Source organism: Bos indicus x Bos taurus, chromosome 26 (genome assembly GCF_003369695.1).
Source record: "Bos indicus x Bos taurus breed Angus x Brahman F1 hybrid chromosome 26, Bos_hybrid_MaternalHap_v2.0, whole genome shotgun sequence".
Classification (NCBI taxonomy): domain Eukaryota; kingdom Metazoa; phylum Chordata; class Mammalia; order Artiodactyla; family Bovidae; genus Bos; species Bos indicus x Bos taurus.
In genome coordinates, this window is record NC_040101.1 from 37,757,004 (window position 1) to 37,784,173 (window position 27,170).

The following is a 27,170-nucleotide window of genomic DNA, read 5'->3' on the forward strand; positions in this document are numbered from 1 at the left end:
ACACTCCCACTAAGAAGGTTCCCTTCTGTCCTTACCCTCTCCAGCATTGTTTGTAGATTTTTTGATGACTATTTAAACTAGTATGAGGTGATACCTCATTGAAGTTTTGATTTGCATTTCTCTAAAAATTAGCAGTGTAGAGCATCTTTTCATGTTTGTCGGCCATCAGTATGTCATCTTTGGAAAAATGTCAACTCAGGTCTTCCACCCATTTTTTTTTTTTTTTTTCCTATATTGAGCTACATGAATTGCTTGTATATTTTAGAGATTAATCATTTGTCAGTTGCTTTGTTTGCAAATATTTTCTCCCATTCTAAGGGTTTTCTTTTTGTCTTATAGTTTCCTTTGCTGTGCAAAAGCTTTTAAGTGTAATTAGGTCCTATTTATTTTTGTTTTCATTTTCATTATGCTTAAGTGGGTCAAAAAAGATCTTGCTGTGATTTGTATTACAGTGTTCTGCCTATGGTTCCTTTAAGAGTTTTATAGTGTCTGGCCTTACATTCAGGTCTTTAATCCATTCAGAGTTTATTTCTGCCTGTGGTATTAGGGAATGTTCTAATACCATTCTTCATGTAGCTGTCGTTTTCCCAGCCACTGACCAGCAGGTAAGTCCTAAGAGGCAGTTTTTGATGTCTGACACTGACTTGCTGGATGGCAAATATCTTCTGTTAATTGGCACAACTCAGGTTTTTGCTTCACAGCCTCACACTGTCTACTCTGGCGCTTAACACACGCTCCTACGGTCAGTGTGGATGCCGCCGGCAAGTGTTCTGGGAAATGGGGGGTCTGTCTGTAATCAGGACGTGTAAGAGTGTGCTGAGATTGAGTATCTGGAACAGTGCTTTTTATTTTTCTGTAGTTTCTATTATGTTCTTATAGTCGCCCCACTTTTGCCTCTAAGTGGTCATATATTCCCAAACAGCTTACTGTGTGCTATACAGAATGGATGTTCTATGTACAGTCAGGAATTTCCTTTTGGTCTTCTATTGAGTTTGACATAAATTCTCAATAATGAAAAAAATAACCTTTAGAAAGAAAAAAGATGTTTTTCTTTTTTTTTTAGGATGTATCTAAATTAATCTTTTGCTTTTTCTAGTGATCACTTCCTACAAATAACACACAGTTACACATATTTTACAGTTAAATCTTTTTTTATTCTCTTGTGGAATGCTATGTTTAATGTTACAGTATGGTTGTCAAAGCTACTGAAATGTGACACATGTCCATGTCTAAATGCTGCAGAACAGTATAACTTTAAACAAAGTTATTTTACAGCTGAGGTCTGATGGTTTTTAAACCGATGCCTATGTGTATGGCCAGCCACAAACCTGGGGGATGTCTATTTCCTGTACATGTATATACAAATATATCCATACATATTTATATGCACACAGGCATGTATTAATTTATGTGTGAAATTTATAAAATTATATATATACACATACATGCATATCTATATACATATACCCACCCTTGCTATTGAGCTCACTTTTCTAACACTAATCAGCTTCATGCCCAATTATTGCTGCCCAGTATAACTACATGATTTTAGTGCCAATACCAAGCACCTTTTCAGATGCAGGACAGGTATGCCTGTGCATATAGATATGTGTATTTATGTATGTTTGTGTATATAAAGGAATCATTTCTCCCTTTTATGCTTCAGTCATGCATTACTACAATAAACAGTCTTTTCACCATAGATTTTGAAATTCTAAACAGTGTAAAATCTACTTCTGGAAAACTGTATATGTTCATAGTTACAAAAAATATATTATATATATGATTGAAACCTATTGAGTACATATGTTCTCTGAATCTGGCTATATCCTAGCCCTTAGATAAATTAAAAAACACCCTCTTAACAGGATGTTATGATAGGCTTAAATAGAACATTACTTGTATTTAGAATAGTTGATAATATTTTAAAAGTTGACAAAATGATGTTAAAGATTTGAAAAACACTATGCCTCTGCATTAAATATATAAACGTTTCCAGCAAGGGCCTGGTTCAATTCATTCTAAGATTCTCATGTTCCAAGCGTAACCAATAATTGTAGTCTTTATCCTTAAAATTATGGCTCATTAAGGCTTTTATACCAAAAAAAAAGCCCTAGTTTTAATCATTTATAAAAAACAAGTTCTATTTAAAAGAAAAAATGTACATGAACACTAAAGTACTCGTGGATATTATCCTGTACAAAGTGTGACTATGTAAAGATAGGAGGCTCGTTCCCTGTAAGAACACCCATGGCGGCACATGTAAACCTGGTTTGGTTCCTCTGCTCTGCGCTATTCAGCGTGTAAAATTTAAACCATTTTTCACATTAACATTTAAATTTAATACAGTGCAAATGTTTGAGAATAACTTGTTCCCCCCAGTGAAACAAGGACCAGCGTTATGCTGAATATTCTTCAGATCTATTTACAAATTGAGCTAAAAGTTCACCATAAACTTTGAAATTTGCTGAATATCAGCAGATATGTTACTGAACTAGCAGCAACTGCATTTAAAATATTTGATAGTTATTTGAGAGAATGCATAAAATTTTCCAGGCTGTACTCTGAATCATATTGCTCTTGATCCCAAAGATCACTCAGATTTTCAAGAATTGATCTCATACTTGTTTTTCCAGAAGTAGAGGTGTCAGCTTTTTCTGCTTTGCCATCCTTTAATTGGAAGAAAGATAAAATGGAAAATTTCAAAAATTTTATTTTTCTTTAAAATACCACACTTATTTCTAACACAGCACTTTTTCAACAGAGTTGAAAACAAACACTTCCAACTATGGGGAAGCTAATGATCTCGTAAGATAGCCTATTCTATTTTCCACTGCCCTAATAATTTACCATTTTATGCTTTTTATTTGAGAAGAATTTTAAGAACACTGCAAAGAACTCATTGTTAACTGTGTCACTTTGGGCTCTATCATTCTTCCTCCCTGTATATATATTACAAAATTAGATATACATTAGCCTTTCCCCAAACCAATTCAGAGTAAGTTGTAGATATTATTTATGTCCCTTTACCCCAAGAACAAGGACACTCTTTTATATAACCAGAGTACAGAGCACAATAATCAAGATCTCATATATTCAGATTTTGCTAGTAAGATGGTTTATGGCAACAGCTCTTGCTTCCCTGGAAGACCCCTTGAGCCCAGTTCTGCTCGCTGAAAGAAGTCACCCATAAGAATATTCTAATGAAATAAAAATACATTTGAAGCAATCCATGTTTCTTTGAGCCTTTTTTCTAGGTTACACAGATCTTGTTCTCTCTACCTTATCTTACATGACACGCTTAAGGAACCTTTCTCCATTCTGGCCACCTTTTGGGGACTAATTTGTTACTGTTGCAAATGCCACACCCAGACATAATATTCTAAATGTGGCTTAACATACAGAGGGAAACGACTTTCTCTAAAATTTGGACCTGATAACCCTGTTATGATAGCTGGCTTAATTGCATTATATAAAGCCATCTCTTACCATAATTTATACTGAGTATACAGTTGATTTTCTGAACCTACACAGGACTTTAAATCAACCCTATTCGTTTTACATTATTAAACCGACAGTATTTCCAGCTGGTGTATTCTTTGCTAATGATTATTTTCTATTAGTTCTGTCATCCACAGTAGCAAAAATACCTATTATCTTCATACCTTTGTGGTAATATAGGCATTGTTATCCTGCCAAGACTGAAGATGCTCAAAGAAGTTAATTTGCTTCGAGTCACCAGTTAGTTAATAGGAGGCAGGGCAAGGAATGGAGAGTCAGGTCTAGCTGACTTGAGATAGTTCCTACCTGCTAAAGGACAGCTAAGGAAAGAAAACCCAGGGAGCACACTAGAGCCATCAATCAGAAAGTCAAAACTTCAAACATCCCCTAGTATCTGAGAGTTTTATCTGGACATCAAAAATGCCCTCAAAGGGTTATCTAGTTGATACTAAAGTGAACACCTTTGCTGCCCTTTTTAATACTTTTACCAAGTACTGCCAGGAAGTCTGAACACATATATTATAAATTATAAAAATTGTATAAAAGTTCTTTACCTTATCAAGAGTAAACAGATCAAGGAGTTGATCTGTCCCCATACTCTGCAAACTAGAATTCTCTTGGCTAATAACAGTATTTGCTATGTTCATCTTGAATTTCTGCAAACCCATTATTTTCTCTTCCAGTGTTCCTCTGGTTATCAATCGGTACACATTAACCACACGTTTCTGAATGAGAAAAAGAAGTTAAGCAACTGTAGTGTTCTTGCCTGGAGAATCCCAGGGACGGGGGAGCCTGGTGGGCTGCCGTCTGTGGGGTCGCATAGAGTCGGACATGACTGAAGCGACTTAGCAACAGCAGCACAAATAAATGGATAAGCTTTGAGATTCACCAAATCAGAGGGATTTGTATGCTTGTTTTAGGTACTTGGGGGAAGGCAATGGCACCCCACTCCAGTACTCTTGCCTGGCAAATCCCATGGACAGAGGAGCCTGGTAGGCTGCAGTCCATGGGGTCCCTAGGAGTCAGACACGACTGAGCAACTTCACTTTCACTTTTCACTTTCATGCATTGGAGAAGGAAATGGCAACCCACTCCAGTGTTCTTGCCTGGAGAATCCCAGGGACGGGGGAGCCTGGTGAGCTGCTGTCTATGGGGTCGCACAGAGTCAGAGATGACTGAAGTGACTTAGCAGTTTAGGTACTTGACTACTACTGAATTAGGATTGCAGGTTTTTTAAAAATCTGTGCCCAAGACCTTAAAATGTTTGCAATCACAGAATATTAGGAATGGCTAGTATCCCAGGTTTTCTTGGCCCAAGCGCCTCATTTAATGTGTGAGAAAGTTGTGCAACAAAATCAAGTGACTTACCTAATGTCACAACACTTATTAACATAAAAATAGGAACTCAAACCAAGACTTCGTCTTTTGGGGGAAGTATCATCCCCAGTGTGCAGTTAACACCAGTGAGTGCTGACTTTTACCTGCCCAATGCGGTGGGCCCGGTCCATGGCTTGTAGATCACGCATGGGATTCCAGTCATGCTCCACAAATACCACCGTATCAGCGCCTGTTAAGTTAAGCCCCAGGCCACCAACATGAGTTGTAAGTAAAAGAACATCTATGGATGGATCATTGTTAAACCTAAAAACATAGATATTAAAAAATAAAATTAGTACATTGCTTCCTAAAGTTCCAATAATAGACACTTAAAAGTTTAATAAATATTAAAAGCACAAATAAGAACACTGCTTTATAAATCCATGATACAGCCATGTCTGTGACCACTAGAGACTACCTTCTTTTAAATATACATAACATCTTCAGTAGTAGAAAAAAGGTATTCTATAACATGTTAGAAATTTCATACCTAGCAATTAAGTCCAATTGCAAAATGTACTCGAGTAATTTTCAAAAATGGAACACTAAGACAAAACCCAAGTATGAACCTTTAACATATGGAGACAGAATAGTGTGGGAAAAGGTCAGATCAGTCAGGGAAGGCAGAAGATGGTTGGCAGAAGAAGGGTGGTAAGGGTTGCTAAAATCATACTAGTCCTAGAAGATACTGACAACATCTAGTAAGCTTCTAGGAAAAAGAAAAACTAACATTATTACCAAGCTATTATTTATTACTGACTGAGACAAACACCGGGCTTTACTTTATATGCTTTATATTATTTGTTACAGTAACTCTATAAGGATATTACTATTTGAAAGAGACCCAGGCTGTGTGGATAATAAACATTAGTGCCCAGGAGAACACTGCTTTGATGGTGGAGTTTGGTTTTAAGTCCCTTCCTAGGTCTCTGTTTTGTGCCTTAAGATCTCTTAGGAATGTCTGTTAAAAATGCTTTGAAGTCAGCAGCCTGCATGACAGATCCTAGGAGCCTGCATTTTAAAAAGTGAACCACGGAGATTTCTAAAGCAGACCACATACAAGAAACACTGCACTCAGAGACTGCTTCCAAGCCCGGCCAGCTTCTGTCTTGTTCTCAGTGCAGATGGAGAGATGAGGATAAAGGTCATAGTGAAGCCACCTGTTTGCCACCTCTTACCCCAACCACCAAATACAGATGAAGGAGAAATAGTTACCTCTCTGTTTTGATGCCTTAAACTTCTTTCATGCCCATAAGGATGCTTTCCTAATAGAGTTCTTTCCCCCTAGCTAAACAAACTACTCAATTACATTTCTGCACTTCTGTATTTTAAAAAGGTAAAGATTTAGTTGGGTTGAATTATATAATAAAACACATTTTCAGATATTTAGTCAAAGTAGCTCGTGGGCAAACTTCTATGTAAGTAATAGTAATAGACTGACTATAACTTATTTATGAGTTTCAGAAGACACTTACCGTGAAACAATGGAGTGCCTCTGACCAGGAGGTATGCTACCATCCAATCTCAAGTAGGTGACAGAGGGTAAATGAGGTTTGAGAAGATCATGCTCCACTATATCCAGCATGCTTTTAAGTTGACAGAAGATCAGTATCCTGTGCTGGGCTACTACAGACTCTGTGCCACTCTCAGAAGTACTGCCATTTCCCAAACCACAGTCCAACAGCAACTTGAAGAAAGAATCACTTGTTATATACAGGTGTCCCATAAAAGTAGGCAATCAATCTCACTGAAATAAATGCTTCTCTTTGTGGTGAGAAAAGGTTAACTTACCTGTGACCTGAAAAACAGGTTAGCATTCTGGGCTATCGTTGTATAATATTTTCTACTCTAGCCTATGTGAAATCAACACTCTTCATCCATTAATTATTCTCAATAAAACTTAAGCCAGAAAAGCTATAAAACCTAAAACAATAACTGAAGTCCAGATTTTAAAACAGATTTTTCTTTAAGGGTAGATAAACTAAAAGCTGAGTTTTGCAATAAGGAGCTCACAGTCTGTGATATGATGTACTTACTACAAGTGATATGAGCAAAATGGCAGAGTAAGCAGTTTCTAGAAAAATACATTCAAATGGTCCACAAGACCATACATTATAATCAGTGATAATCACAGTGACAAAAAGAGAAATCTTGAAAACACCAAGGGAAAAGTGACTCCCACCACCCCTGCACTGCATGATTTGTGGGATCTTAAGTTTCCTGGTCAGGGATCAAACCCAGGCCCTGGCAGTGAAAGTGCCGAGTCCTAACCACTGGACCACCAGGGAATGCCCAGGAGTGACTTCATGTGAAAGGGATTCTCAATGAGATTAACACCTGTTTTCTCATCAGAAGCCATGGAGGTCATCATTATCAAGAAAGTGAAAAGAATCTATGGAATTGGAGAAAGTATTTGCAAATTATATATCTGATAAAGGCTTAACATCTAGAATATAAACTCCTAAAACTCAACCAAAAGAAACAGTCCAATGAAAAAAATAGTTGAAAGACTTCAACAGGTATTTCTCCAAAGAAGATATGTCTTAATAAGCACATGAAAAAAAAAACCGTTATTAGGGAAAACTAATCAAATCAACAATGTGACACCATCTCCTACCTACAGCGATGGTTAAATTAGAAAAAGGAAAATCTTGGGGAGGATATAGAGGAGTCAGAACCCTGGCACATGGCTTGCAATGTAAACATTACAGCCACTGTGGAAAGGTTTGGTAGTTCCTTCAAAAGTTAACCACGGAATAACTATGTAATCCAGCAGTTTCACTCTCATATCTATACCTAAAAGAACTCAAACAGATACTTGTAATGTTCACTGCAGCATTATTCACAATAGCCAGAGGTGGAAGCAACCCAAGTGTCCATCCACACACGACTGGAGAAACGAAACGTGGCTTGCTGCGCTGTGCTTAGTGTGTCTGACTCTGTGAGCCCATGGGCCCTGGCCTCCAGGCTCTTCTGTCCAGGGGGTTCTCTAGGCAAGAGGACTGGACTGGGTTGCTATGGCCCTCCTCCAGGGGACCGTCGTGAACCAGAGATGGCACCCTGGTCTCCTGCACTGCAGGTGGATTCTTGACCATCTGAGCCACCAGGGAGGCCCAGAACGTGGTGGTGGTGGTTGTAACAGCAACAATAGAGGAATATTACTTGGCCATAAAAATGAAGTGCTGATGTATGCTGTGACATGAAGGAAACCTGGAAATAAGTAAAACTAGCTAACCACCAAAGAAAAACATGTGATCCCATGAAATATTTAGAACAGATATATTCATACAGACAAAGTAGATGAGAGGTTCCCAGGGTTATAGAAAGGAAAGTGGGAAGTAACTCCTGAATGGGTAGTTTCAGGCCTTCCCTGGCAGCCGGATGGTTAAGACTTCTCACTCCCTATGCAGGGGGCACGGGTTCAATCTAAGATCCTGTGTGCTGCATGGTGCAGCCAAAAATAAATAAACATAGGTACAGAGTTTCTATCTGGATGATGGGAAAATTCTGGAATAGTGGTGATGGGTACATAACACTGAATGTAATTAATGCCACAGAATTCTACATTTCAAAAACAGTTAAAGTGGCATTTGTTATACTTTACCACAATTTTTAAAAAAGCTGTATCAAAAATTTAACAAACCGAATTTTTGAAAATGGTAAACGCATCAGTAATCTTTTAGAAAAGCAAGTTTACCTACTGTTACTGATCAGGAATGTACAACACACATCTAACACTTAAAAGACGTACTTACTTGTTTCAAAGCTGAGAGTTTAGGGGCATGCTGAATATCATGGAGAGAAGAATTCTGAGCTGCAAGTTTTTCAGTAGTATTCTTGAACTCCGGATGCTGAGGTGTTAAGACTAATGCTGGATGGTTGCACAGTTTACGTAAGTACTGTAATGCCTTTAAGAGAGGAAAAAGTATATACAAGTCTCCTTCACGTGACACAAATATTTGTATCTTGGTGTCTTTTCCTGTGCTACTGCATCTGTCTAGAATGCCTTTCTTACGACTCCTATTCATTCTTGAAGAACCAGTTCAAATATCTTATCTGTGATGTCTTCATCTGTACTTCTTGTGCAATTTGTGTTTACTTCTGTGAGAGAATTTATAACATATAAATTGTACAGTGATGTCTGTCTACCCCACTAGACCAATGACCTTCTCATGACAGAAAGTCTTATTAGCTCCTATAGCTAACCCTTTTGAACTGAAAGTGCCTTATAATGTTGCTAGATGATTCTAGAATTAGACATCATTTCCTAAAGGAAGGTTCGTCAAACATTAGTGGGTATGAAAACTTCATACGACCCTTTTAAATCTGCAGAATCTCTCCCCTCTACACAGTATTTTGAGTCAACAGGTCTGGTGGTGGGAAAGGGAAGGTGGAACTGTGTAGTTGTGTTTGAGAATCAGGTCTTGTTTCCTCTGACTCAGCCATACCCTTGTCTTTTGTCATTTACTTGGCCTGTGATTTGGGTCTCACTTTTGGCACACAGATTTGCATCAGTAAGCTCCACTGCTGGGCACTATGATGAAACTGGGAGAGGTATGAGCTTTCAAAATCGCCTTTTCCCGTTTCTATCTTTAAATATGCTGTAGTATTTAAATATGCTGTAGTATTTTAATATCTTCATATCTTGGTGACAAGGCGGGGTTGGGAGATATTCTACAGTGGAATATTTCAAAAGGGAAAAAAAAAATGAGTTGACGCTTTCTCTTTTTTCTCATTCATCATCTGTCTCCGGACTTCTGTACTGTATGTAATATCTCTGCCTGGAATCATTTCCTCCCACCAATCTACATGCCTCAACCTTCATTCAGATCTTTGCTCAAATGTCACCTCCTCAGTACATCCCTGATCACCCTGTTGAAAAACTACAACCTACCCTGACTCCTATACTGTATAAGCCGATAGTTGATTTTCTTTTACATGATACATGTTTTTTATTATATTTTTCACGCCTAGGGTCTTGTTCACTGCTTTAATTAACCCCTGAGGTTAGAAAAATTACTGCCTTGTGGTAGGTATTCAAATATTTTTTGAATAGGAAACAAAAATTCTCTATTTTAAAACTCTTCATGTAATAACTGTAATATTGCAGTTTTCACTTTAATTTTAATATTAAATTGCCTATTACTAATTACAAACATGAAAATTAATTAATTTGGCTTTTTTACCTATTTTCAAGAATGTATACACAAAATTGAAAAAATTAGATAAACCCATATTTCAATGTTTCATATAAACATTGCTGTACTGAAGAGCATTCTTTAACATTTAAAAAGTGGGCTATAATATGTACCTGGAATACATGACCTGTAGCTTTAAGCTTTGGTTTTTCGGTTTCTTCAGAAAGTGCAGCTGAAGAAACTGTTTCATCAACATCGCACTTGGCACGAGACTTAGCAAAATCCTCATAGAGCTGAACCTGTAAATTCCCCCACAAAAACAGTAAGCATATTTTTTTCAATTGTTCAAAACATGACTAGAAAAGGCCAGTAGCAATGTAAATCAGCCCTCATCAAAGAAAATGAATTACGCAACCTACTTGAATATAGATGATCCACTGCAGCGTGGTAGATTCCTTTTAAATTACATTTAGAAAACAAGTTTAACACATTGTTCAGCTGCTAAAATATTTTTTAAAAAAGTCAAATAATCCTAAATTCAATTTTTCCACTCTATTTATAAGTTACTGATAAAAGAGAACCTGAACCCTTACAAATAAATGAGGAAATTTTCCTTGAGTGATGTTACATGGTCAAGACCCTAACAGGTATGTTTCAAAAGACCAAGTTTTAAAAAAGACACTAACCGCAGAACCCACACCAAGTTTAAAGTACTTCCTTATGAGTCAGGGTTCCTGCCTTGTATATGTTAAAACAATGAGAAAGGGAAGAAATCTACAGTGCTGAAGAACAGAAGTCAGAGAATAAAAACCTGTAGGTGCAAACAAACCCAGATGTCACTTCCCTCTGCAGCTCCCTTCCTCCAAACTACTTAAATGTGTTTTATGCTGATGTTATAATACCACTATAATATCTCAGGTTTTTTCATATGGCACCTTTTCTTTATCATACTTAAAGTCATCTCATTACCTCTAAAATTTTTCTTTCAAGAAATATTAATCCAATTTTTACAAACAAGGGATGGAGGCCAAGAAATGATGTAGTTGATATCATGGAGCTCTTGGCATTTAAATTAGTGTTTTGTCCACAAAACTGAAGTTGGAGAGAGAAATACTAAAAGGTTAACTGTCTATATACTGGAGGGGAAAGAAGCTATTTTGCAGATACGTCTGTGTATCTTTTATTCATTTGAACCATACTAAATCATAGAAAGTGAAGTGAAGTCGCTCAGTCGTGTCCGACTCTTTGTGACCCCATGGACCGTAGCCTACTACGCTCCTCCGTCCGTGGGATTTTCCAGGCTAGAGTACTGGAGTGGGTTGCCATTTCCTTCTCCAGAAGGAAAGTGAAGAGGAACTAAAAAGCCTCTTGATGAAAGTGAAAGAGGAGAGTGAAAAAGTTGGCTTAAAGCTCAACATTCAGAAAACTAAGATCATGGCATCTGGTCCCATCACTTCATGGCAAATAGATGGGGAAACAGTGGCTGACTTTTTTTGGTGGGGGCTCCAAAATCACTGCAGATGGTGACTGCAGCCATGAAATTAAAAGACGCTTACTCCTTGGAAGGAAAGTTATGACCAACCTAGATAGCATATTAAAAAGCAGAGATATTAGTTAACAAAGGTCCATCTAGTCAAGGCTATGGTTTTTCCAGTGGTCATGTATGGAGGTGAGAGTTGGACTGTGAAGAAAGCTGAGCGCCAAATAATTGATGCTTTTGAACTGTGGTGTTGGAGAAGACTCTTGAGAGTCCCTTGGACTGCAAGGAGATCCAACCAGTCCATTCTAAAGATCAGTCCTGGGTGTTCACTGGAAGGACTGATGCTAAAGCTGAAACTCCAATACTTTGGCCTCCTCATGTGAAGAGTTGACTCATTGGAAAAGACGCTGATGCTGGGAGGGATTGGGGGCAGGAGGAGAAGGGGACAACAGAGGATGATGGCTGGATGGCATCATTGACTTGATGGACGTGAGTCTGAGTGAACTCCGGGAGATGGTGATGGACAGGGAAGCCTGGCGTGCTGCGATTCATGGGGTCGCAAAGAGTTGGACGCGACTGAGCGACTGAACTGAACTGAAATCATCTGATACTGAAACAGACTGATGCTTACTAACCTAGAACACAACGTAAACATTCAAAGAGAAGATTCTGTTTATAGGCCATATTTTACTAAGACAAGAGATAGCTTCCCCTTACAAAAATACCACACACACACAAATACTACACAAGGAAAGGCATACCATAAATGCCTTTGACAATGGTCTCTATGTACAAAGTTAGAACTGGGCAGATGCCAATACTTCTCTTGAAAATTTACTGGCAATACTTTAGAAGAGATGAGGTCCCACTTCCCAACTCAGCCCTGATGTATACACCTATAACGCTGCTGTAAGGAAAAGACATCACAGGCAGACTTCTGGCCCTAAAACACTGGCTTGCTTCTTTATCACTTGCTTACTTCTTACTGTATCATTTTAACGTTCCAACTTTTTCAATTAACTTGAGACGTATAACAAAGCAATTATGACAGTAGACTTTGTATTAATGCTGTGTTGAAAATGCACAAACCCAAATGTGTACTTGTATACCCAAACAGATTCATTTAGGTTTTACATCTGTTTGAAACAGAATATTCCTGAAGTCTAAGGAAGTAGAAGCTAGATTAGAGCAATAAAACCAAAGGCTACATCCCTTTACTCACAACTTTTGTGACTTATTCAAAGCATTCTAGTAATAAACAGCATCAACAACCACAATTGCCAGATTCCTAACCTGGAGAGGACTGAGAGTGCAATAATAGTCTTGAATAATTTTGGGTGGCAGATCCTGTAAAACATCTTCTTTCATTCTTCTCAAAAGAAATGGCAGGACCTGGCGGTGCAGTGCATCCATTGCAAGAACACCTGTTAGTAGTTATTAACAGAATTAGTTTTATTCTATTTATTATTCTTATTAATTTCTCTAATAATAAAATTAAATGACTTCCCCCAAATTAGATATAAATTAGATTCACTTGCATAGAATATACAATGGTATCTCCTTTTCCTACCTGCTTCTTGTTCTCGACTGGAGCTTCGAGCATCCCTACTTGCTAATATAGGTTTACCATACCGAGCAGCAAACTGGCGTTCAGTCCCCAAAAATCCTGGCATGAGGAAATCAAATAATGACCACAGCTCCAAAACGTTGTTCTGAATATAAGAAAGGAACACCAGTTATCTTGTGTGCTAGGATTATTTCCTTAAACTTAAAAATGGAACAATAATGAAAGCCCACTGTAATGACATAGATGAGAGAGATTATCACTATATTTCTGGATATGAGTCTATATTTTACTGTGTAAAATTTGGAGAAAATACTCTATCCTATTTACAGGAACTTTCAAGTCTTTTCCACCACAATAAGCCTTGGTCCACAGTATTTAAATCTTTTTGGTCGGTTCTATCAAGTAGTAAATAGAGCAGAAAGATGAATACGTTTCTGGTTTTTTTGAGACTAAGCTTAACAGCAAGATTTAAGAAATCTGGCCATCACCATCATTTATTCAAAGCAGGAAAACCTAGAAGAGTTTGGTTATAGGTCATGTCTACCCAGTATTTATGGGTCATGAGAAAAGGTAAAGGTTTTTTCCAATTCTACTTGGGAGTTTCACAAAACAAAAACCAAAAAAAAATAACACCCCCCACACTTTTCCATTTTGGATGCTTTCCCAGTATGTGTGGATCCTAAGGTACCGTCCTATCTGTTTACCCCTTCCAGAAGCCCTTCTCACCCTGCTTAAGCTCTGGCTCACCGTGGTGGGTTGCCTTCCTGCAGTGAAACCCTTCTAACTGCACTTGGGCTTTGCCTCCTGACTCATGGGCTGCTGCTACTAAGTCGCTTCAGTCGTGTCCGACTCTGTGCAACCCCATAGATGGCAGCCCACCAGGCTCTGCCGTCCCTGGGATTCTCCAGGCAAGAACACTGGAGTGGGCTGCCATTTCCTTCTCCAATGCATGAAAGTGAAAAGTGAAAGTGAAGTCGCTCAGTCGTGTCTGACTCTTTGCGACCCCATGGACTGCAGCCTTCCAGGCTCCTCCGTCCATGGGATTTTCCAGGCAAGAGTACTGGAGTGGGGTGCCATCGCCTTCTCCGGACTCATGGGCTACTACAGCCTAAAATCACATTTTAAATATGAGATTTAAAACCGGGTTTGCTCAGATACTGCTACATACCAAATGAACCATTATAAAAGCAAGATAATTACTGGAAATTATTCCAAAAACTAAAAAAAAAACCTCTTCTTTAATTCACTGTCAAATGCCAAGTAAAGAAAAGGTAAATAATTACCTGGATTGGTGTTCCAGAAAGAATAATCCTGTAATTAGCAGTCAGTTGTTTTACTGCTTTTGACAATTTTGTTTTTCCGTTTTTGATGACATGGCCTTCATCAAGAATACAGTAGTTAAACTTAATATTTCTAAGGAAAAATAAACAAAAAATGTTAGCATCTTTTACTACATGTCAGGAACAATATGAAGAGTCTTTGAGGCAGAAAGATACAATTCTCTCTGAATTTGACACTGTTTTCCTTTAAAAAACTTTAACTCTTACCTAAAGAAATCTATGTCATTTCTCACAACATCATAGGAAGCCACTACGAGATTGTGCCTTTTGACCTGGTGCTGTAACCTGCATTTAAAAATAAGCAAGGTTAGAAAATGGGAACCTGCAGAGTTTGTAATACGCTTGCAAAGTGGAAAGCACAGATGCCATTGTAGAAAGTGATTTCAATCTGCCTACCAAACCCAATATTCCTTTCTGCTTACTCTACATCCATGACCCTGCTACCTGAAGGCCATTCTCCTTACAACTTGGTCGTGTGGCCCTAACTCAGCTGACTGAAAAGAGGTGAGTACCCGACTCACGATGTGAAGGTCATTTTATTTGCCAAAACCTCTTCCTTGGAGGCACTATTCCTTCAGCATTCCATGTTGTGCCGGGGGCTGAGCACGAGCCATCAGTCACATGTCCCCATAATCACCAAAGAGGTGAAGCATTTTAATCAGATCAAGCCATTCACAATATTTTATTCCCCAATCATGGAGGCTGGCTTGGGGACATGACGCAATCAAGGCCGGCCAGTCTCAGAGACTATCTCTGTTCATTACAGTTGCCAAGCTAGGAGAATGTAGGCCTAAGACTGCCCATGACCTTTTATCTATACCAATAGTAGACAAAAGTCCAGTAGAGACCAACAGAACAAGCTATGCATGGGGAAGAACAGTAATTTAGATGTACCTGAAGCAAGAATTCACCCCAAGATGCTCAGTTTAATTAATGAATTTCCTGTTTGCTTAAGCTAGTCTCAGTTGAATTTCTACCACTTATAAATGGATGAATTCCTTTACAGTAAATTCTTTAAGAGTACAAGCTCTTGAGCTGCCTGTGTTCAAATCTTCATTTAATTACAGCTAGTGAGCTTCTATTTAATTAGCTGAGTGATCTTCTTCCCAGGCCCCATGTCTTAAAACTCCTTATCTGCAAGTTGGGAACAATAATAGTACCCATACCTCATAAGGTAATTAAGAGAATACATGGTATTACATAAATGTAAATAAAACTGCTTAGAATATCTAATGCCTGACCAGTAAGTGCTCAGTATATGTTAGCTATTAATTCACAGAAGGGCAGCAAATCTACGGACTAATCAGTAATCTGTGACTATCCAAGCTTTAAAAGACAAACTGGAAGTAATGATACACCACTCTTCAACACCTGTATTTAGGAACAGAGATGTATTAATAGAACTATAGTGTTCTATGGGATCAGGGCAGCTAGAGCAAGCCACTGTGCACCAAAAGCACTTTTGGGGAGAGGGAAGAAGGAAGAGGTAGCTCTTAGGGAAAGTGCATAAAAAATGAAGAAATAACAGAAGCTCCTAGGAGATGCTATGATCACAAGACTTTAGGAAAGGCACCAAGAACGGTTTTGGTTCTTGATAGTTTCCTAGCTCCAAAACCTTAGAGCCTAACTGATTGTTGACAGTGGTTAATGTCCTTACACTGTGTATTTATTTTATGATTTATTTGGCTATGCCATGTTTTAGCTGTGGTTTTTAATTACAGCACATGGGATCTAGTTCACCAACCAGAGACTGAACCCAGGCCCCCTGCACTGGGAGCACAGAGTTTTAGCTACTGGACCATCAGGGAAGTCCCGAAACTCCTTAAATTTTGATGAGTCTCACTGATTCTATTTTTAATACGTTCATTTACCTTTCTTAAATAAGTTAAAGTAAGTTTCTATGTCTGATGGCCAAAAAAACTAACTAGAATTCATTTTTAATAAATTTTATTCTTCCAAATTACTTAAAGCAAAGATTAAACATTTTCTGGTTGTACAGTTCTTACCTTATTCTTTCAGTAGGAGGTCCAGTGTAATGCAGTGGATTGAGATATTCTCTGGAGCAAAATTTACCTACTTCATCCACCCAATGACCTGTTAATGTTGGTGGACAAACCACCAAGGAAGGAAGTGGCATACATTCTGCCAATTTTGATCTTGCATATTCCTGGGCCCTTTACAACAGCAAAACACAATGAATTAACCAGCTTGTTTATACTGCTCAGCGTCTGAAAGCCTTGTGTTAACATAACATTTAAAATCACCTGTGACAGTGATCTCCTGCTAGAATACAGATGGACTGTAAAGTCTTCCCTAAACCCATGTCATCACACAGAATTCCATGAAGCTTATACTTATTAAGAAATGCTAACCAGTTCACACCATCCTGAAACGTTGGGAGAAAGAGAAAAATGGTAAATGTGAACAGATCATAAAAATATTTTTCTGTAAAGAACATGTTTACAAAGACCAAAGGCAGGGAGAAATAAATGGATACAAGACACCAAACACAAGAATTTTAATTATTAAATCAATCTTTAAATTCTTCAAGGTATATTTAAAAGGAATAATCAGAATTTGTAAGATAAGTATAAAACTTTACCTGTTGATATTTTCTGAGTTCAGCATTGATTGGTACTGGAATCTTGTAATTTTCTAACTTTTTCCCATCTAACAATTGCTCCAAAAAGTGTCTTTCCTTGGCTTTCAATTGGATTAATTCTTCTGACATATTTGGAGGGTCCGGAATGCCTGCCTAAAATTATTTTTTAAGTGTATTAAAATGATTCGCTACACGCACACACACACGCACACACATATATATGCAAAGAAAAACCAATTCAAAAATAGTATCATTTTAGTGACTGGAAGACAAATATTTAAGACTTCGGTATTAAAAGCACTATATGATGAGATTATTAAATAAGCACATCTAAGCTATTTTAAGAACACAGCTACAACTTATTTTTCCCATACCATGTGTTACTTGATAATGGCAAAATTGTATTGTTTAAGTGGAATGCTGTTACTATAGAGCCTCTTTAGTGTTGATGGTTGCCCAGGGTATTGGTTCTAAAAATGTGGTCTGCAGACCGCTCAGGATTTCTAAGACCTTTTCACAGGGTTACTGACTGCAGCTATTTCATAACAAAGGATAAGACATTGTTTGCTTTTTCCACTGTGTTGACTTTTGCTCTGATGCACAAAAGTAATGGTGGGCAAGACTGCTTTTGCCTCAGAAAGAATCAAGGCGGTGACACCAAGTATGTGAGCAGTCACTATTACTTGCTGCCACGCACCAGCCTTTTTTTAACACAAGCTGGTTTCACTTAAGAATGTCACTGAAGCAGTAAAAATAATTTTATTAAACCTCAACCTTTGAATGGCACATCTTTTTTTAACATTCTGTGCAACAAAATATGAAGTATTCCATAAAGCATTTCTGCTGTATACCATGCATACTGAAATACAAAATATTTAGGAAAAGCACTTGTAAGATTTCTTAAAATTGTGAGTTGACCTAGCTGTTTTTTACAGAACGAGTTTACTTGAATGGACTGACAAACTATGGTTATTCTGACTTGAGTATCTGGCAGATTATTTTCTTTAAAAAATTTGGTCACTTCAAGGAAAATGAGTGGCACAACTTGTTGTCAGTGATAAAATGCAAGCTGTCAAAAGCAACTTAGCACTGCAGGTGCTTCCCAATATTTAAAAATTTTCTGTTGGTGATACTAATGAGTCTTTTTTGTTACTATATGCTGATATGAATCAACCTTTAAAAGACTTACATAACTCAGTGAGCCAGTGTTCTCCAGATGACCAAAGCGTGTATCTGTAAAAGGTCTATTCAAAAGTCTAATGGATTTATTCTTTAAATGAATTAATAAATCTTTTTCCACTTTTCACTTTTAATTTCTACTACAGAAAATATAAACAAAAATTCTTTGGGGTCTTTAATATTTAAGAGTGTAAAGAGGTACAGAGACCAAAAAGTTTGAGAACTACTGCCCTATGATTAAGAAATTAGTTCCCCAACCAGGGATCGAACCTGTCCCCTCTGCAGTGAAAGCTCGCACCACCAGGGAATTCCCTCAAAAGGGTTTAGAATTAACAACTTAATCAAGATAGAAACTAACATTTTAACACATTCAATATCCTAATGATAACTATCAAAACAAGGCCTTTCTGCACAGTGCTTTACATGGAAGTAACAAATCTTCAGACATTTATCCTCATGGACCTTTTAATAAATAACAACCAGATATAAGGCTGTACTTCCCGGGCGGCACTATAGGTAAAGAACCTGCCTGCCAGTGCAGGAGAAATGAGAGATGCCAAGTTTGATCCCGGGTTGGGAAGATCCCCTGGAATAAGAAATGGCAACCCACTCCAGTATTCTTGCCTGGAGAATCCCATGGACAGGGAAGCCTGGCGGGCTACAGTCCATAGGACCACAAAGAGTTGGACATGACTAAAGTGACTCAGCATAAGGCCATACAATGAGGTACATTTCCTAACAATGATTAGGATTCATAAATATTGTACAGTGCCAGGAACTCTTCCATTGATATCTTCCTCCCTCCAATTCCTATAAAAGCAGCAAGAGTTACTAACAGTGCAAGGAATAAAAGCTTCTATCCAACCCACTGCTTGATAGTCCCAGAATCCTTGAAAGAAAAGTACATGATTCTTCTTATGAAAATATAACAGTGAATCAAGATAAAGTGGAATAGCAATTAACCTGCATGACATTCTTGTTTCTACTGCTGTGTCTTCAAATTCACAGCATCTAATCTGTCATTAATCCTATCCAATGTGTTTTTACTTGTAATTGTATCTTTCAACTCAAGAAGTTCAATGTGGGTTGTTCTTATTTCTTCCATTTCACTCTTTATTACACTCATGCTTGCCCTCTACCTTCTTGAACATATGGAGCATATTTTAATGACCTTGTATACTAATTCTATTATCTGGGTCATTTCAGGGTCTGCTTCTATTGACTGACTTTTCTCCTGGGTAACTTCTTTTTTCTTCCTCTGGCCACACCACATGGCTAGTGGGATCTCAGTTTCCCACCTAGGGATTGAACCCTGGTCATGGCACTGAAAGCCTAGAATCCTAACCACTAGGCCACTAGGGAATTCCTTCTGGTTAATTTTTTGATGTGTGCTAAATATCCTAAGTTTTATGCTGTTAGGTGCTGAACTCTTGGGGGTTAAATATTTTAGTTTTTTTAATTTTTTCTGGGATGTAGTTAAATATCTGAAACCAATCCAATCCTTTAAGGCTTGCTTTTTTTAGGCTTTGCTAATGTGGGTTCAAATCTTCTTGCAAGGGTTAATTTGGCCCCATTACTCAGGCAGTGTACTTCTGAAGACTGTACTCAGTACCCTATGGTAAGTCCTTTGACTCAGCTTTTTTTTTTTTTTAAACCAGATATAGTCAAACTCTTCCCCCTGCCGAGAGACTGTTCCAAAGTATTATGCTCATACTTTTCTAGTAGAAATATAAAATGGTACAGTTTTCTGGGAAAACAATTTGATAGTTTCTTAAGAAGTTAAACATCATATGACCCAGTAATTCCATTCCTAAATGTGTGCTCAAAAGAAAGAAAAGCAGGGACTTCCCTGGTGGTCCACTGGTTAAGAATCTGCACTTCCACTGAAGGGGGCACGGGTTTGATCCCTGGTCAGGGAACTAAGATCCCATGTGCCTCACAGAGAAATCAAAAAGAGAAGGGGGAAAAAAAAAGCTTACACCCAAATACTTTATAAGTGCATGCTCACAGCAGCATTACTCATAATAGCCAAATGTCCATCAACTGATGAATGGATAAACAAAATGTGGTATTCTAGTGTATTATCTGGCCTAAAAAGGAACTACTGGGCACATACTACAGAATGGGCGAAATGCATATATACTTATTTCCTGAATTACAAAAATCCCATAAAAATATATTAAGTGGCTAAGTGACAGGGTCCTGGCTTTTCTCTTGCTTCAAGCCACTTCTATTTGCTCCATTGGCCACATATATTATTTCTGTCCCATAAGTATACTCCAGAATTGTTCAACTTCAGCCTTGCATTCTGCTTTCTCCATAATCTAACAAGCATATCGTTTGCTTTTTACACTTTCAGTTACCATCTCTCAAATTTACCTTTCATGTAAACTCCAGAACAGTATCTTAGATATTACTGGGATACTCAGGAACACAAATTTCTAGAACAGCATCTAGAAATCTAGCATCACCTAAAGAATTATTCTTTTATGAACCATAGTTTTATTTAAAACAGTGTTAAAGAAAATTACCTATTAAAACATAAAAGTCTTAACACTTATAATGTAAACATATTCAACATCTTTTAAAAAACTTGTTCTTTAAAATGTGTTCTTTAAAAGGTGTTACAATTATCATGAAGTTATTGAAAACATTAAGTTCATAAACCAAGTTATCATCAACTTACCTCAAGTGGCATGAGTCTAATTAGTGTTGCAAAGCACTGTGTAGCCATGAATCTTACGCTGTCCGTCTGATCACTCATCCTTCCCAACACAGGCACAACTAAGAGTACAATGTATGGAACGATTCCAACATCCAGTTGTTCCATGACACCTGAGGAAGTTACTAAGGAAATTTCTAACTGGTTCCAGGGTAGCTGTTTTCATAAACAAACCGATATACCAAGACTGGGACTTCTAAGACAGTTCCTCATTGCTTCCCTGTATTATGAGGGACTGACTATCCCTCAAGGTCTGATTCAATTATAACAGCATTTATACAGGGTTACTCTTTTGTAAAAACTATGTAACTTTCTCAAGATTAAGAAGATGATTTTTTTCATCTGAGGAATGCTGGAGGAAATCTTTACTAAGATTTTTTTCCATAGAGGAATTCCTACAAGTTTCTAGAACTCACATATCAAAATAAATTGATTTACATTGCAAGCAAGGGAGCACAACTAAGTGTCAAAAATTAATTCCAATTTCCCCACCAGGATCCTAACAACCCTGAGCTGGAGACAGCAGGTCCAAAGAGTTCAATCCCATAATCTTTAGCATTTCTTTAGCTAGAGTTTTTACTGGTTTGCTCTCTATCCATCTTTCTTGCTCTTAGACCAAAATATCTTTTAGGTATTTTGAGTTAAACAATGTTCATGGATGTCATACCCTTGGTAAAAAGCTTGTCTGTATATTTCTAGTTAATTAATCATTTTGCCAGACAATCAATGAACAAAGCAAACATAGTAAATTTATAAGCATCTGATTAATACTGGGTTGGCCAAAAAAAGTAGCATAGCATCATATAGAAAAAGCCAAATGCACTTTTTTAGCAAACCTCATATTTAAAAACATACTGACTATAAATTTTTTGCTTATAAAAAGATCTCAAAATTAACAGTAATTCTTCAATTTTTTGTGTGAATATTATAATAAAATGTAAATACAGGTATAATGTAATGCAATAAAAATAACACTTCAAAATAAAATGTAAAAAAGTAGTTTTCTTTTTTGGAACAAGGCAGGTTGTGTGCACATTTGTTTTTGGTGCTGGGTTTTTTTTGGCTTGTTCTCCTCCCACCCCCCAATCCTGACACGGCTTGCTCAGCAGTGAAAGTGTGGAGTCCTAACCACTGGACTGCCCTGTATATATCTGAATAAATTTTATTTTAGTCACTCTTAAATAAAGCAAATATAATTTGAGTAGTTTGTCAAAGTGAAAAAGGATACAGGCAAGAGCTTCAATTGCACCCTCCTGTTTGATATTGTCATCAATTGCTCCCAGCCATGGAAGAACCTTCTCCAAAAATATATTCATTGTTTCCATGGTAGCTATTTTGCTCATGACGCCCACACAACGAGCAGCCATGTGCCTCACTGCAGTGCTGGGGTACTGAAGGCACATGTAAAGATGAGGCAAATGCAGTACCAACTAAAAACAAAAAGACAAGTCAGAAGACTCAATAGGGAATCTCATGTTTAAACTATAATGGCCCTTACTCAGAGGTTCTCAATATTCCAAGCAATGCTAAATCCAAGAATTATCTCCAGTTACCTTAAAACATTGTCAGAACATACTCAATAAAAATTTAATCTAAATCTACATTATTATAATGCTTTTAAAAAGAAGAGATGGATGCAGAACTTCTCCCCTATTGAATATTCTCTTAAGCATCAGGGAACACTCAATACTTTCCAAAATTCGCAGGGAACACATCAAAGGCATTTGCACGATTCTCCTACTGAGGCTGGGAAAATGACACTGCACATCATCAGCCCCCTCCAAGTCTAGCTTAGGTTTAAGTACATACTTTGTATTCCCTGGGTTGGGTGATCCTGATTTTGCTCTAGGCACCATACTCTGGTAGTTATTTTCCACTTTAACTTCCTGGCTTTCCATATGCAATATAATCACAAGAGCACGACATATCCCATTATTAAATGTCTGATGCACAGAAGCCAGGATTAATGTTGATGAGAGTCAGGTACTTGCTCAACAAACTAGCCTTACAGTTCAACTGAATGCATCCTGTTTGATCACGGAGGGTGAGCACTTACAGATGAATTCTGTCCTTCTTTACTAAATTCCCAAAATTTAACAAGTAAAAGAATATGCTTTGTTACTATATAAACAGAAGAATTTCCCTCTACTCTCTCCTATATGAATAGAGAATTGACGCTAGCACCCTTTATGATGTTATAAATTGCAAAGCTTCCTATTACAGTTACATGGAAAGAATAATATCAATACTTTATTCAGTGGAAAAACCAGATAATTAATTCTCTGGTCTATGTTCCTCCTCCCTCTATTCTAATTTTTTGGTGACAGAGATTTTAATAGTTAAAAAATAAACCCATGTTCTATCTTTGCCACTGACTAGTTTCATCTCAGAGAGGTAAGTTCCTCCTACCATTACATTTATCTAGGGAAGAGATTTTATCACCTGGATTCTTCTGTTCCTGAACTATATTATTAAGATGGTACAGATGAACAGGGATGCAGCTTTCTTTTGTGTTTGCAGCTGGCTTCAGGTCATCAGAGCCCTGTTCCTACTGCCCTGTATTCTAAGCTCTCAGAGTGGGTTTTCTTTCATGCACCCAGCTCTGCCTCAAAGCCTGGAAGAGTTAAGTTGTCAGGAAAAGAAGGAATCTCGTTATAGCATCTAAAAGAAAATGAAATCATAAGGGATGACATCGTAGTTGCACTTTTCATTCAAGCTTAAGTCTTTCTAATAAGACTACTCAATTTATTAGGAAAAAAACTACACTTGCATTAGTTAGTTACCAGGGGATGAAGCTCAGAATCCATCGACACTGCTGCTGTTTCAAAAACTTGCAGAGAATTCACCAGTTCTTGGGCAGGGCCATCTCCCTTTTCCAAGAGGGACTTTCCATCTATTAAGATACATTGATTTAAGTGCGTATTACCTTACAAATAGTTTTTCAAAATCCAGAGCTTACAAAAAGTCTTAGCACCCCCCAGCTACTGTGGGAGAATCTCTTTTGCTTTATAATGTAAAATGAAATACAACACCCTTAATTTAACTGCTGAGGTGCTACTCCTAAAGAACTAAAGAAGCTTAATATAATGATCCATTTCAAATCTCTTTCTAAATACATAACAGGAAAAGTAAAAAGCAAGAAAAGTATACAAAATGACATGAAAATCAATGTTTTTACCAACCTTCTATTTAAAAACTTACCAGCTGGCCTGGGATAAACAGGCACAGGCACTGTTATTTTATAAAGACATATGTAATAGATGTACACTGAAATCTGTTTAAATCTCAACTCGGAAAAATATGTACACACCAAAATTATGTATGTCGATTGTATTCCTCAGTGGGCCAACCATCGCATCCCAGAGATGTGGCAACTTCACTGCCATTTCACCACCAAAATGCTTCACTATAGTTGTCAAGGCAAACTCAGCTCCTCTCCGTTGTACCAAGTAAGGCTTCTGGGCCTAAAAATTAAATGTTAGGTGAAAACAAGATTTCAGAAAAAAGTATAATGCTTTCAAAATGTTATTAAGAGAATTTAAAAATCGGTGTTAAGAATTCAGTGTTACCAATTACTGGACATGTTATAACTATAAAACACATCTCAATAAATTTACATAGGCATAAAATCCTGAGCTAGATTTTTACATCCAAAATAAAATACTTTTCGGGGGCTGGAGAAAAGAAATAGAAGAATACGTGCTGTTTCTAGAGATAGTCCTAAGTGACATGTTTTTTTCTTCTTCTATCTGAAAGAAACTTACCATGACCTGCCCTTATTTATATTTGCTTAAGGGATAGCATGGCTTCCCTGATAGCTCAGTTGGTGAAGAATCTGCCTGCAATGCAGGAGACGCTGGTTTGATTCCTGGGTCAGGAAGATTCCGTGCAGAAGGGATATGCTGCCCACTCCAGTATTCTTGGGCTTCCCCTGTGACTCAGCTGGTATAGAATCTCCCTGCAATGCGGGAGACCTGGATTTGATCCCTGGGTTGGGAAGATCCCCTGAAGAAGGGAAAGACTACGCACTTCAGTATTCTGGCCTGGAGAATTCCATGTATTGTATAGTCCATGAGGAGGTTGCAAAGACTTGACTGAGTGAATTTCACTTTCAAGGGATAGAATATAAGCATCTGTTTAATAAGATTAATATAACCTCATACTTAGCAGTAATTTCATTAATAATTAAATACAAAAAAAGTCCCCCCAGAAAGATACAATTGTATTTTTAAGTGAAGGAACTATGCAAATCATCAAAGTATACATTTTTTATTAAAATTAACATGAGAATAATATAGTTAGTGAAAAAGTCTTCATTCACAGACTATTTTAAAAGGAATATAGACAATAAGATTTTGGTTTAAAAAAACAAAATAGGCCTATACTTTACAGAAATATATTAAGCACATGTCTTTTAGCACTGATAGTGTATTGCTCAACTCAGGAAAGTTCCTATGTCTTGCAACCAGTAGAGCTACCTAGAGAATTCCATTGTTAAAAATGTGACTGTAAGATTTTTTCAAAACCAGTTAAAAAACATTTTTCTTTTTTTTCAGCCACACAGCAGTGTGAGATCTCAGTTCCCTGACCAAGGATCAAACCTGCACTGGAAGCATGCAGTCTTAACCACGGGACCGCCAGGAAGTGCCACCAGGGAAGTCCCACCAAGCTTTTTTTAAATTGTCTTTAAAAACTATACTGTAGAACAAGTAGATCAATGAAATAGAATAGAAAGCCCAAGGAGATCCTCACATATAGGAAAGCAGGATATATAACAGAGGAGCATTCATCACCAACTAGGGACGAAAACATTCAGTGGTGGGATAAATGGTTGTTCCTATGGGCAAATAAATTTAGATCCCTACCTCACATCACACAATTAATAAAATTCAAGTTGACTAAAAGGTAACAAGTTATTTGACATTATAAACGTATCCTCTGAATATCAACAGTAATTCCCTAACACTGATAAGACTGAGAAAAGTTAGCTTTCACTATTACTTAACATCTCCATAGTCACTGTTACAGGAGTGAATTAGTTCATATTTATGAATGACTTATACACCCACTATGGAGAGGGTTTCTTGCTAGGAAGATAATCAGGAAACTAAATTGGTAAAAATAAGAAGCTTGAGAAATTTGAAGTTTGTAGTTTTTCTGAACTCTGTTGCTGGAGTACTCCAAAAAGTTATTAGCCCCAGTTCATTCACTTAAAAATATAATTCTAGAAGCTGATATGACAATTTAGCTCTCAATCTGTAAGAAATTTTGTTTTAAAATCAGAGTATTCAAAGAAGAAAAACTATTTACCTCATCAAGTTCAACAAGGAGGTTTCCACTACCTCCTGCAGGAAGATCTGCTATTTGAGCTTTGACGGCTTTGGGGGTAGGACCTCGCCTACTTGTGATAGCAAAAGCAGCTTTCTGATGCCGATAGAGTGTAATTATACCCCGGTGCTTGGTGACAGTATGATGCATTCCATCTTTTTCAGAGTTGGATCCTATTAAGGAAAAAAGTCAAATAATCCTTAAACCATAATACATGTGACCAAATGTTTCCTGCTCCAAAAGATACAACACATTTTAAAATTGTCTTTTAAGCCTCAATTTTTATAGGCCAATGATATTTTCTCTAGACAATGAAATGATCACAAAAATCAGTAATTTGCAACATTAAGTTAAACATTTTGATATCTGCATAGGACCATATTTAATACAACCAAGGTTGCAGAATCCTCTTGACAACCAGAAATATCTAATGCAAGGCTGACTGTACCTCCTTCTGTTAAAAGTACATTAATTCTTTAAAAATGAGTTCATTTCCAGGCATAAAAAAACACATTAAAAAATACTGCAAGTAACTTCTCTTTAAAAAAAAAAGTCTATGCTGCTGCTAAGTCACTTGAGTCTTGTCCAACTCTGTGCGACCCCATAGACGGCAGCCCACCAGGCTCCCCCGTCCCTGGGATTCTCCAGGCAAAAATACTGGAGTGGACTGCCACTTCCTTCTCCAATGCATGAAAGTGAAAAGTGAAAGTGAAGTCGCTCAAGTCATTTCTGACTCTTAGCCACCCCATGGACTGCAGCCTACCAGGCTCCTCTGTCCATAGGATTTTCTAGGCAAGAGTACTGGAGTGGGGTGCCAATGCCTTCTCCGAGTAACCATGAATTCAGAAATACCAACCAATGCAAAATATTGTTGCCTCAACTAGCCCTCAGGGAGGGGGATGGGAGGAAATTAGGACTAAGGCACGTGACAAAACA

The 27,170-nt window shown here is 37.5% G+C and overlaps 1 protein-coding gene across 1 annotated transcript in view; it reads right to left on the reverse strand.

The window, feature by feature from the left end:
• Nucleotides 1-1,132: 1,132 nt before the first annotated feature.
• BTAF1 (B-TFIID TATA-box binding protein associated factor 1) overlaps nucleotides 1,133-27,170 on the reverse strand; it is an 87,764-nt gene continuing 61,726 nt past the window's right edge. Inside the window, exons 21-38 of the mRNA XM_027529333.1 lie at nucleotides 26,217-26,407; nucleotides 24,217-24,370; nucleotides 23,690-23,799; nucleotides 22,135-22,336; nucleotides 20,871-21,019; nucleotides 17,006-17,158; nucleotides 16,668-16,789; nucleotides 16,410-16,577; nucleotides 14,611-14,688; nucleotides 14,347-14,476; nucleotides 13,067-13,208; nucleotides 12,790-12,920; nucleotides 10,190-10,315; nucleotides 8,634-8,786; nucleotides 6,354-6,565; nucleotides 4,983-5,142; nucleotides 4,056-4,226; nucleotides 1,133-2,670 (exon numbers count right to left, since the gene is read on the reverse strand). Of these exons, the coding sequence (XP_027385134.1) occupies nucleotides 2,527-2,670; nucleotides 4,056-4,226; nucleotides 4,983-5,142; nucleotides 6,354-6,565; nucleotides 8,634-8,786; nucleotides 10,190-10,315; nucleotides 12,790-12,920; nucleotides 13,067-13,208; nucleotides 14,347-14,476; nucleotides 14,611-14,688; nucleotides 16,410-16,577; nucleotides 16,668-16,789; nucleotides 17,006-17,158; nucleotides 20,871-21,019; nucleotides 22,135-22,336; nucleotides 23,690-23,799; nucleotides 24,217-24,370; nucleotides 26,217-26,407 (2,696 nt within the window). The 3' untranslated portion in view covers nucleotides 1,133-2,526. The remainder of the gene's footprint in view (nucleotides 2,671-4,055; nucleotides 4,227-4,982; nucleotides 5,143-6,353; nucleotides 6,566-8,633; nucleotides 8,787-10,189; nucleotides 10,316-12,789; nucleotides 12,921-13,066; nucleotides 13,209-14,346; nucleotides 14,477-14,610; nucleotides 14,689-16,409; nucleotides 16,578-16,667; nucleotides 16,790-17,005; nucleotides 17,159-20,870; nucleotides 21,020-22,134; nucleotides 22,337-23,689; nucleotides 23,800-24,216; nucleotides 24,371-26,216; nucleotides 26,408-27,170) is intronic.